The 12987-nt window shown below is 38.6% G+C and overlaps 1 protein-coding gene across 1 annotated transcript in view; it reads left to right on the top strand.

Annotated features, from left to right (window-relative positions):
• Positions 1–12987, top strand: part of LOC111566140 (thrombospondin type-1 domain-containing protein 7A) — a 176240-nt gene that overhangs the window by 88304 nt on the left and 74949 nt on the right. Inside the window, exons 7-8 of the mRNA XM_055013863.1 lie at positions 1322–1516; positions 7140–7386. Of these exons, the coding sequence (XP_054869838.1) occupies positions 1322–1516; positions 7140–7386 (442 nt within the window). The remainder of the gene's footprint in view (positions 1–1321; positions 1517–7139; positions 7387–12987) is intronic.

Raw genomic sequence — 12987 nt, 5'->3', positions numbered from 1 at the left:
TTATGAATTTTACAAATGTGCCAAGTGAACACTGTGTAAGACTCCATGATTAAATTAGAGTAAATAGGTACATTGCACAATTCAAAAGGCAGCTGTTTATACCGCAACTCAGTTATACAAACAGCTGGTGTGATTAATGACAGAGGTGACACTAATGGGGATATATTGGAAGTATTGGGGTTTTATTTTAAAGATAAAGATACAAGGGAGACTTTTGGGCTGTGATAAATGACAATAATTATATTCCAAATTGTTGTAATTTCATAATTCAAAAATTGGATGGTGATGCTTGTCCCTCTCAAGCACACCAGCTCACCTATAACTCTGCCCCAAGTACTCTATGCAACACAATAACAAGTTGTGTAATTAGAATAATTTATCCATGCATATTCAAACCAGGGCTGCACAGTGGATTGGTGGTTAGCACTGTCACCTTGCAGCAAGAAGATCCCTGGTTTACGTCCCAGGATCTTTCTGCATGGAGTTTGCATGTTCTCCCAGTGCATGCGTGATGTTTTTTCTGGGTACTCCGGCTTCTTCCCACAGTCCAAAAAACATGCTCAGGTTAACTGATAATTCTAAATGGTGCGTAGGTATGCGTGTGATTGTTTGTCTCTATATGAAGCCCTGCGATACACTGGTGACTTGTTCATGGTGTCTCCTGCCTTCTCCCCGAGTCGGCTATAACCTGCAACCCTAATGACAATTAAGCGCTGTATAGATAATGGTTGAATGGATAATCAAACCATGGAGAAAAATAATGATAGAAAAAGCCCCACCTTACAAGCTGACAGGGTTGTTTTCTGGGATTATCTTAAGCCAGGAAGTCTGAATCTGTGTTTTTGAGACTGTCATTGATAAACTGTAGCTTCAAGGTAGAAATATTGATCCACGGCACTGACTCCTTATTTAGCTCATGGTATGTCTTCCAGCAAATAAATTATAGACATGTTAGCAGCGTAAAACACTGGATTTTCACCAGCGTGATCTTTAAACATAATGTAATATTGTTTCAGTTTCTTCAGCATAGTGCTATAGAGTGTATGCTAATATACCCAATTATTATTCACAGAATATTACCACAATATATATTTATTTTTACGAGCAGAATAACACATTGTACCACCATCATTTTCTTACATTTTTTTTAAAGTTAAACCCTATTATTGCTTTGTTTTTGTTTTTTTTTCTACCAAGATACGACCTCATTGTTGCTATGTCATAAACAATATAAGCTGACAATATGGGTGTATTTTTACTGTCCTACTTTCTGACCACACAACTTGATTCTTGATTCTGTTCTGTACTCTGTTTCCTCCAGGAGAAGAAGTGGACAGAAATCTTTGCTCATCCTCCCCGGCTCCAGAGCCCGCCTCCTGTGAGGTGCCTTGCTCAAGAGACTGTGTGCTTAGTGACTGGACTTCCTGGTCCACCTGCTCTCAGACGTGCTCCAGTAAGACCATCGAGGGCAAGCAGATGAGGACGCGCTCCATTCTGGCCTACAACGCTGGGGAAGGTGAGTCTCCACCTCCCAATAGTCTTGTGCCCCATTGTGTATGGAAATATATGCAGATGAGGCCTGGATATTGGCTTAGTCATGGCCTTTCAAGTCGTCCTTTGCTGTCACTCGCTGAATGTCTGGATTTCACACTTGTCTGCATGTGCATTTGTCCTTATCTCAAACAGTCTGCTTATCGGTCCTAGTGATTATTTCTGTTGGTCTGTCTCCTCGCCTGACACTCACTTTTTATCTGTTTTTAAGATCATTTCTCCGCATATGCTTCTTCTCTTTGCCTTGAATCTCTGTGTGCATCCACCTGTCTTTCTGCCTGTCTGTCCGTCTGTTCTTTTTGTCATGTCACCAAACATTTTCCTGTGTGGGTGTGTGTGTTTGTCACAGTCACTGCAATGGTTGTGGCGTGGATCACCGTGATGGAGGGTAACATTTGTAATTAAAGTTTGCTGGTAGCTGTTATAAACCTCTAGCTATGTGTCATTCTGTGGCAAAATTAAAATTGTTAGCTTGTTGTTCTGAGTTCTAAAGAATGTGTACATTATCATAACAGCTTAAGGGTAACTTATAATTGATTCTGAATGTGTTCAGCGACTTGTAGTTCAGTCAGGCCTAGTTGGCCATGTGTGAAATAGCTTGATTGTGTTAGCTGCTGTTTAGCTGTAGTATTATATTGTGTAGTGCATACCTCACCTGTGACATTAACATATCTAATATCTGTATTTATCAAAGGTCTTTCACGGGTGCCGAAGTTTCCAGAACTTTTTGGTAAATCTTTGACTTTAGACAGACTAGAAGTATTGTAGTTGTAGCTGTAGAATGTTACAAAATACAAAGGAAAACTATATTAAACTATATTCTGCTGTCACACTTTTTTTTTTTTGTTGAAAACTCCTACTCAAAAACAGTACCTGAAAGAAGCTTTGTCTCTCCACATAAGTTCTCCCTCCAGAGTAGCTTGTCTGATTAGATTTTTGAGCTCCTTGGCAGAGTTTGCTGCTCCTCTGTTGCATATTAATGAAAAGAAGAAAAAAAATGTTGAAACTGCAAAAAAAAAACAAACTCAAAGCTGAAGACACAGAGTTTATATTAATATGCAACCTCCAGTGTTTGCCTGGAATACTGTGCTAATTAATACATTAATAAGCTTAATTAATGACATATTTAGCATAACTGCTTACATTTAATTCCATGGTGATTATGGTGGGACTTGTGAAAGTCCTAAGTGCCTCTTACTATTTGACACCCATCAGTTGGATGATATTTAAGATTCATGCTCAAGTGCCACTTGCTCCAGCTATCAGTGGGTGAGCCGGGTAATTATAGTTTATCCAGCAAACATGAGTACACTGAAATAATCAAAGGACACTGGATTACAGTTGCCACAAGTTTTATTGGACTGAAAGATGGCAACACTTTGACCCCACCTGACTGATGAAGAACAGATCTAGACACTTTTTTTTCTTCATACATCCATCAGCCATGGGTTAGTACTGTCAAAATATGCCCAATATTATGTAGGTCCTCTTCATGTGCCAAAAGAAGCTCTGAATTAGGACTGCATCACACAGGAGATAACCGACAATGTGCTATTTAGCTTTTCTGCAGTATATATTATGACATGTAAAGATGCAGCAATTTTTTCCCCAGATGATTGTATCTGAGACGAATGACATGAATTATTCTAGAATGATTTGGTCAAGTTTGTAGGAGAGTGGTTCTGATACAGACGTATCAGATGCAACCCTTCTCATGTTTTGCTTTGTTTTTTGCTTTGAATTCATTTAGATCTGGCTTTGCATTGGTCATACAGAGCTTTGTGGTGCTGATTTAAATGGTCTAGTTGCCTTGTGCAGTGGCAACAATTTTGGTCAACATCATCCTTTCTGTGGCCGAAATATTTTTATAGAACTGACTGAGATTGTTTTAATTCACATTGAGAACAGGATTATACTGTTTATCACAATTTTTAATTTTTGAGATAAAATGTTTTTATTGCACTTCCACATTTAAATAAACAAAGTGCTGCTTTCACTTTTATGTTGTGCCACATTCCTGCTAATGTACAAACCTTTATAATTACAAACCTTTAAAATTAGATTCTTTTTTTGCCTGTTTATAATCTCCTAGGGGCAAAATCTTAACTAAAGTGTACCCAAACTGACTGACTTGCAGAACTTACTGGTTATGTTTGACAGTAGCTGGACTGTTGTGCAGTGCAGCAGTTTAGAAGGTGTATGACCAATAATAGCTTTGAAAACGATGAAATAAGGCATTCTGAGGTCAGATTTATTCAAGCTGAAGCCAAATTATTCTGTCCACATGGGCTGTTTTCAATAAGTGGAACATTTTAGGTGTCAGTATTGGAGTTGATCAATTACTTTTTTGGGAAGCCAAAGTTGTGATTGTGCCTAATATTCCATTAATGGTGCAGTTCAACAACTGACATAAAATTTTGTTTTGAAAACAAAACTTTCCTTTCAATGTTTCTCTAACAAACTCCAAGTAAATAAATAAATAAATGCACACACACCAAAAACTATACCAGAGAGATTAGCCATGAAAAATTAGAACCGTGCAAGTTTTCTTCTGATGTTGCAGACAGAAAAAAAAATTTATTGAATGGTATGTTCTGGTTAATTTGCCTTACTTCATATCACCTGATTTGGGGACTTGCTATTGGGGTTTAGGTAGTTGGTACATGTCAAAAGAACATCCACATGAATATCAGAGCACAAGATTTCCCAATAGATAATTTATTTTAACAAGATGATATTCACTTTACCTGTCAGTGGGATAAATGTTGTGGTTCATCAGTGTGTATTCCTTTGTGGTGCATACGATGTACGTGTAATACGGCATGTACACACATTGTCATCTTGCTGCATTTGAATAACTCACATTTGTTGGCGTTATTTGTTGCTGCGTAATCTGGGTTACATTTCCGCTAAGCTACTCCACATTGTCCCCACTGTCCAACATACAGCGCTTTCTAGGTCATTTTTCAGCAGCAGCTCAGGCTGATTTGAGACGCCATGTCATGCTAGTGTTGGAACTGGCATGACCTCGTTGTTAGTCAGCTAAGGTGACATGGCACAGTCAGCGGAAAGGAAGTCATTCTCAGTAACCATTAGGGTGAGATTTGTCTGAGATGGCAGTCTGTGATTCAGGACCAACTGTGTGTACGCCGCCACTCATTTAGGAGCTGGCTCTCTGTCAACTCCAGCACAGAAATACAGGTGTGGAGGACTCAGAGTTCTGCAACGCCTCTCAATCTTTGCTGAAAGCCTTAAGTGTCTGCAATTACTCTGAACCTGAGAGCCTCTCTCAGTCCATCGACCCAACAGCTGACTGACTGCTGCCTCACAAGAGAAATGAGAGTGAGACGGGCACAAGGAGGGGGGTAGTAGTAGGAATAGATGGAGGTTGTACGAACTAAAGTACTCCAATGAAAGTCTGACCTCTGACTTGCAGTAGGATTTAAACATTTAATCTCCTCTCATAAACATAAACATTCACCAGAGAGCAAAACTCCCTTTGTGAAAAAGGATTAGACATGTGTGAACACTGCTGTATATGTATAATTTTTGTCTCACCACTGTTTATAAAAAATAGAAAAAGAGACAAAATATAAGTAGCCTAAATGCTGAATAAACAGTATGGAAGCCAGACTGTCGAACAGCATAAGTGGCATAAAATTTGTAAAATGTGCCACCTATGAAATTCAAGCTTTTTACTGAGAGAAAAATACAATGGCTGTATTCAGAATAACAAACAATTAGCTTCATTGTTGATTAATCTGTTGATTATTTCCTTGATTAACTTATTGATTGTTTGATCCATGTCTGTCTGTGTTTCGTAACGCCCAAAATGACATCTTAAAGTGTCTCATTTGGTCCCATTACCCAAAGATTTTTAGTTTACCGTCATAGAGGATGAAAGAAGCCAGAGAATATTCAAATTTAAGAGGCCCGATTATTTGATTTGGTAGTCAAATAACCTCTTAAATTTTATAGTTGGCAGGTCAAATGATTTGGAGAAAACTTACATATCCAGGCTTTGCAGTGGTTTAAACTGGTTTTTGTTCATCACATTCACGATATAAGAAATCACACGCGTCTAGTTCACACCTGAAATTTCAGGGTTATCTTGATTGAAAGTTTCAGAGGAAAAGGATTTCAAAAATGTGTCGGTCTTGCCTTTAAAACAAGCACTCTAATCCCTACGAGTCCAGACAGGAAAAAATGACTGCTCATGCTACAAGTGAAAGTGCAATGCAAAATACACACAATATATAGACATTACGCATTAAAATAACTTTATTTACGTAGCTGTCTTAAAGACGTGACTTTGCAAAGTGCTTTGACAAACAAAGCAAAAGCACAATACCCAGAAGGAAAAGCATCAATAAACCAGACAGTACGGTCAAACAAAGCAAAGAAAAATGAAGGTAAGAATGACAAAAGTTGCAAAGTATAAAACACACTACGTCAGTGGCAATAAATAAAATAATAAAAGCAATAAAAACCTTAATAAGTAATAAAAGGTTTCATCACATTAAAGAAGTCTTATCAGTAATTATGATACAGAAAAAAATTAAAAAGAAGATAACACTGTGATGTCTTGAGTCTTTATCGCTGTGCATAAAATCTGGCAGCTGCATATAAATCAATCAACCTGAGCCTTGGTGTGTAGCCTCGGGGAAACAAACTCATCTGTTGAAACTCAAAATTGGCTCATTTGCACTTTCTTTCCTGAAGTTCTTTTATTTAAGAAATCCCTTCTCCTAGCTGCTAGAAAATTGTTTTTCGGTGGTTCATCTCTTATGATGATGAGATTGTCACAAAGCATTAGAAGTTGGCTATTTATGTAATTTAGTTTTATTAAACATTGAATGAGTGACCAGGTTGAAAACTGTATGTGGCTGGGTTCTATTTACTTCAATAAACTTGTAGTGTGCTCTTGCAAACAAAGCTGTTGTCGTTTGAGATCAGTCGGTCTTAGTGTCAGGAGTTCTAGGGAGAAAAATAAGTTTGTCTGATAGGTGTGATGGATTTAATAGAGCTCCTTCCTGGAATGTGCACCATGCAAGGAAATGAGCTGAAGCTTCTTTTCTGAATAGCAGATTGTCTAAAGGATGACTAATAATATGTTGGTATTAACAGCTTTAGTTGTTGTAGGCTTCATTTATTTATTTTTGCGCTGCTTAGGACAGCAAAACAATTTACACATCTAGAAGACACAGAGCAGCATTAGCATTCATTTAAGCTTACATTTCTCTGAATATCAAGTCTAATACTGTATTACCCTCTCTATTAGCTCTGTCTTTTTCTCCTCCAACTCTTGAGGGAAATGTCTGACTTTTCAGCTGTTAAATAGTACACTATGATCATCAGCTAATTGCTATGCTGCTGTTCTGTCCTGCAAAGTAGGTTTATTAGAGATTTTTCTGAAAACACAGAGGTTTTGGCCCATTCTCCATGAGTTTATCACTATGAGCTTCTCCACTGAAATCACCCATCATTTTCATCCACTACTACAACAGCTTTACCACGTCCCATACACAACAACAGTCTTCTCTCACTTATAAAATTCTGACCTTCGCTGTTTTTTTTTTTATTGTCAGGTGGTGCCCTGTGCCCCAACAGCAGCGCCCTTCAGGAGGTGCGGAACTGCAACGAACATGCCTGTACAGTGTACCACTGGCAGACGGGGCCCTGGGGCCCTTGCACTGAAGACCCTTCTGCTTCACCCCTCAACACTTCTCTGGGTGGCCGAGCCAGCAGCGGCGGACAGGGCCCCTGCTCCATGGGAATGCAGACTCGCAAGGTCATCTGTGTCCGAGTCAACGTGGGACAAGTGCCACCTAAAAAGTAAGCTGTTTTTCTGTTTATGTTCGCTGTTAGCCAGTGAAATCTTCCCCTGTGGAATAAAGTGTGCGCCCAGCCAAACAACACTACAGCAAATATACTATGTTTAGATTCAGTGATTTCCCACATCTCTGATTTGTAGCTGAGAAATCAGCTCCTGGAATGTTGTGTAGTAATGAAAATTGCTACCATCTCAGAAGTGAAATTCTCTTGCTTTGAGCCATAGTTCTTCATCATGTGCCATTAAGATCCAAGAGGAGGCATTTCAAACAAATCCCTGCTGCAGTTGATTTTCCTGATCTGGACGTTTTCATTGAAAAAGAACAAACTAATCAGTGAAATCTGTAGCTGCAGCACAAAGAGTAGAGGGCAGAGAGAGCCTTAGTGGTCTTTTGATGTGTGAAATCACTTGTGAAAGAACCTCTTTTGTTTTGGGTTGTTGCTTCATGAACACAGAAAACTGAGCGATTCTTCAAGTAAAAGTTCAAAAAGCCCGTCTTACATGTTAAGTCAATATGTCATGTGTTTGGCTCAATAATGGAGTATATAAAACACTGAGTACATATTTTTTATGTCTGTTTATTATAAAGGGAGTCAGTGATAAATGGTACGTAGCTACATTCAGATGTGTAACACATTAAAAGCAGGCAAGATTAAAAAACAAAGGAAGAGCCAGAAAGGAACAGAGAAACAAAACAGACGGCAGTGGTGGGGAGCAAAGTGACAACAGAGAGTAAAGTGAGTCGAAAACAAACAAAAAAACCAAGGCAGGCTGGTTAAGAAAGCTGAGCAGACTCTACGTGAAGTTAACTCCCAATTCGTATCTTCCCTTTGCAGGCGAGCAGAGATAAATAAATAATCTGTCCGTCCCTGAAAGCCTAATTAACCCTGCCGTTTTGGGCGCTGGTAATTTCTCATTGATGATAATGACAGTAATTAAATGGGACTGATACTTTAAGGCAATTTAATCATGAGGCAGATGAGAGGCAAGATGTTTGTGGTTAGCTCTGAAAACCACACTCCATGAGGCGAATTCAAAATGCAGATGAGTTTACTTCTAACATCTGCCAGAAAGTTCGGCTGTAGTCTGTTGTCAGTTATGCTTGACTGATTCACTCGACAACACAAGATGAAGGAGTGGATCTGCTCGTGTCACGTTTTGTGGAAAAAAAAAATCCAAAACAGATTGATTTAGTCACTGCGAAAAAGCTGAAAAAAAGGCCTCCTAAAATTATCAGGAGCGGATGGCATAAATTATTTAAAAGTTCGGAGTAAGTCGTGTACAAGGCAAATTTGAGAACAGCGCATGATAAGATGAAGATAAATGCTCTGTTCAGTGGTTGCTTTCTGAACTCTTTTGTGCTGCTGCACTCATCAGCTTGTAGCACAGAGGTCAAACTCCAGGATACCTCATATTGCATATATTTTCGTATTAAATATATGCTGGCAAAGGTGGCGCAAGAGACGAACACAAGCTCAGTGGGTTGGAGAATAGGAGGGGTAGAGGTGTCAAGGGTAATGGTGCTGAGTGGCTGGCAGCAAGAGGGTTTCAGTCAATTTGCTTCCATTATCTTTTGTTTTTGCTGATCAATAACTTTATATAATCAACTATCATTTGCAATAAGGGCAAGAGAGCAACATGTAACAGTATCACTAATGAAGGATGAAGAGAAGATATTGGCACCTACTCGCCCTCTCAGTGGGTGGTTATTGGTACTGAACTCCGCTGGGTCTGTTCGAGGCTTTGGATATTGAAGGTCACACACCTGACTTAAAGAATGGCATGAGTTGCTTGACATTTTCAACCTGCAAAACTGCTCGATGGGGAATTGTTGCTTAGACGACTTACAATTACTACAGTATGTCTTTTCACTTCACTGTTTTTGTTTGGAATGGATGAATTGGCTTAAAGTTGCTGAGATCTGTGTGACAATAGACTACAAAATAGAGACCATTAAACCAAACAGCACAAACAGACTGTCAGACACTTATAAAAAAATCCCCGCTTTCTCAACTCATTTAAAGTGAAAGCTGCACCTTTAAAGGATAATTTCTTCAGGTTCATCAGGTCTCTCTTAAAACACCACTTACATGCCCACATGTACATTGACAGCTTTATTGCTTGCTGTAATTGCTCCTCCTGACAATATTTAGTCTTATATGTGCTCTGTGTGACTGTCCCTGTGCTTCTCTTCAGCAGGGAAACAAAGAAAGAGTTTAATCTGGAAAACACTAACTATGGCAGATACCCACCTGATTTGGCTAAATTAGACTGTCCCTAACCCTAACCATCATAGTTTCAACTTTGTCAAACTCACTCAGATCCTTACGCTTGTCCAGTTTTCCTGCTTCCAACATACCTGCTTCAAGAAAACTGACTGTTTACTTGCTGATTAATGCATCCCACTCATTGATAGGTGTCATTGTAGTGACATTTTCAACATTTCACTTCACTTGTCAGTGGTTTTAATGTGGCTGATTGACATATTGAAAATGCACAGAACTTAAAGATTGGCATGTGACAAAATGGAAATCAAAAAATGTGAGCCCGTCCTTTGAAGTTTACCCAACTGTCTACTGTAAACGTGTCTGATTTTGAAGAGCTACTTCAGTTTTGACCATGTGTAGTTGTGTGTGATTTGATTTTTACAATGCACTGGACAGTTCCAATAGATGTCAGTTTTTGTTTTACTTTAAAATAATGTGGTTCAGGTAATGTGGTAGAACCGACTATTTCCATCAAGGCCCAGTTGTGGCCTCAGTGCTTACCTGCTTCAGGATGAAGCTGTCTTGAAATAAATCATTAGTTTTCCTCCCAGTCTGTAGCTATGGATAAGAGAGTTTGAAACGATTCATTTCTGTGAATATATCACTCTTCTCCTGGGTTTTTAGAATTTGATTTTGAATTCCAAATTGCAGATAACAGAATAACAATTCCTCTGAGTACACCTTCTTTGAGGTGGGTAAAACAATTCAGAATCAATCTGGTCCTGTTTTGCAGCACAATCTTTGACTATTACCATTTTAAACATTTTGGTGTGGATATAGGAAAATCCACTGTTTGACCATCTAACTGCTGACGTGAAACGATGCTGTGCGGAGTGACAGGGAAGGTAAAATGGCTGCAGCTGTTGTGCTCTGGTGGTTTGAAAATTGGGAGATTCGATCTTGAATGTATAGTTAATACTGAGATGATCTTAGCCTGATCTGAGTCTTGTTGAACATCCTGAATATTTTTCATGCAGAGAGACACTTTATTCAGCTATTCTACTATGTAGATGAATATTAAAAACCTGGATAGAAGCATCATGAGGATTTGGAAAAGGTATATTTGTTTCCTTCTTCATTATGTGAACTCAAAAAAAGCACACGCAAAATGTATTATACGTGCTGCACAGGTGATTTTTTTTTTTTAAAATCAGATATTTCATTAGATAATACGACTCGATTCCCAGCATTTTTTGTCATTTAATTCCTTACCACACCCTTTAAAATACAAATTAAGCCTGTGTTTAATGGCTTGCACCTCAGAAAACAAAAAAAAAAACCCCAATGTACATGTGTCATTACAGCTTCAGTTTCTGACTGCCTGGAGGAAAAAGCAAAGAATGACAGATGCTTTGAATGCTGTCAAACAGGAGTCTCTTCTTAGATGTGATGTCTTTTCACCTGCCTTCATAGACCGATGGTGCTGTCCATGGTGCTGAAAAAGTTTCCTTTATTCTGTTCTCCTGCACACAGCCACAGTTAGTTATGTCTTTTTGTAGATAACTGTAATCATTAGATATGTTACACTGTAACAATTAAATAATCTTGTTCCAACTGTTGAGGTGGAATTTTCCTTACTGGCACTGGCAGGAGCCCAAGCTTCACTGCACTGCAACAAACATCTATCTGAGTGAATAACATTGCTCTTTTTTAATCCTTGAACACATGAAAGTTCCATTTATTGTTGTGTTGTATCACACATACACACACAGGAGATGGGAAAATGACTTTGACTCTGAACCTCACAATGACACACAGCCACCAAGATGGGTCCTATTAAGTTGATTGCCAATTACCATATACCAGCTAAGCATTTCTCCGCTGTAAGAATGACCTGGCAATCAACACTTTGATAATCAAGTTTTCAAAGCAGCATGAGACAATTAACAGAGTGGGAAGAAGCTCAATCATCTGTGCTGAACTTAAGTAGCAGACCAGAAGCATTTGGAGGACAAAAAAAATTTTATTCCAAAACACATGAAAGTTATTTGATGTGCCAGTAGGAACAGTATTGAAAACACAATGATGACATGCAGTGCTCACAAATAGCAATTATTCCGATGAACAGCATCACAAGTAAAATTAAAGGAGTTAAAATGTGAAGTTTGATGAGGTTGTTTTCGACAGGGAGGAGGCTGGGGCGGATGGATGGGTCAACAAAACAATCGACTTTAACACTCACGACTGCTATTTGTTTTGCATTTCAAATAGACAAGCAATGACCCTGATGGTTGCCAGACTTTAATCACATACATTTATTCACTCAAACAACACTATTTCCTGACCCCTAACTAAATACTTATTTTAACCCTTACCATGATCTGTCTGCAAAGCTAGCCTTGTCAATTATGTTCCTAAACACAATCAAACCATAGCATTACTGTCATATCAGAAAACTGTTTTATTTTTCCAAACTAATGTGGAACGCACAGACAGATACTCCCATCCTGCTGAAAGGAGTTCAGAACACCCATGTTGTTGGAGAACAAATTAACAAACATCTTTTGTCATTTTATTTGAAGAACCTGTTTGTTTAATAGGAGGCACAGTAGCAGCAGTTGAAGTAATGTAGTTGTGTGAAAACTATGTTCTTCAGCAGTGTTGTTTCTTTGGTCTAACCCTTTACATTTTATTAACAATAACAAAAAAATAAATAAATAAATACATCTCTGCAAGCACACGTGTTAAGATATAATACTGTGTTCAGGAAAAAAAACGTTTCTGGATGCTTTTAATAATGATGCCATGAATTGTTTGTCCTTATTTTATTCTACTAATTCTTTACACCTCTGTGACTATATTGAGGGTCATTGTCATGCTGCAGAATGAATAAGAAGCCAAACATCTTAAGTGCCTACAACTTTCGCACAGTACCGTGTAAGTGAAGACAAACAGTCTGAAGAAGTGTGATGACAACATACACCTGACACTGATAAACTGTGCCAGTAAGGATGCACAGAGGTCAGGCATCAACCGTGATCAAAATGGATATGACATATGTGTCATATGCAGAATGTAGAGAGTTGACAAGTTCACCTCACCGGTTTTCAGTTCTTATTTGCAATGCATATACAGAACATAGAACTGACACTTTTATATCTTACTGACTTCTTTAGAATGCCAACCCTAACCTAAACATCAAACAAGGGAGCTCTGGGGTGACCTAATAGCCAAGTGGTTTGTCCATGTGCTACCTGGGCACTAATGTCCTGAGTAATGTGTTCTCAGTTAGATTCCTGGCTTGCCAGACCATAAGCTATGTGTTATTTGCATACTTATTTTCTATCTCTCTCCACTATTTCTCTCATTAGAGGTGCAGCAATGCCGAAAAGCAAA

The sequence above is a fragment of the Amphiprion ocellaris genome, chromosome 9 (assembly GCF_022539595.1).
Source record: "Amphiprion ocellaris isolate individual 3 ecotype Okinawa chromosome 9, ASM2253959v1, whole genome shotgun sequence".
NCBI lineage: Eukaryota > Metazoa > Chordata > Actinopteri > Pomacentridae > Amphiprion > Amphiprion ocellaris.
The sequence above is the reverse complement of the archived record's forward strand: the minus strand, read 5'-3'. Positions and strand labels throughout refer to the sequence as shown.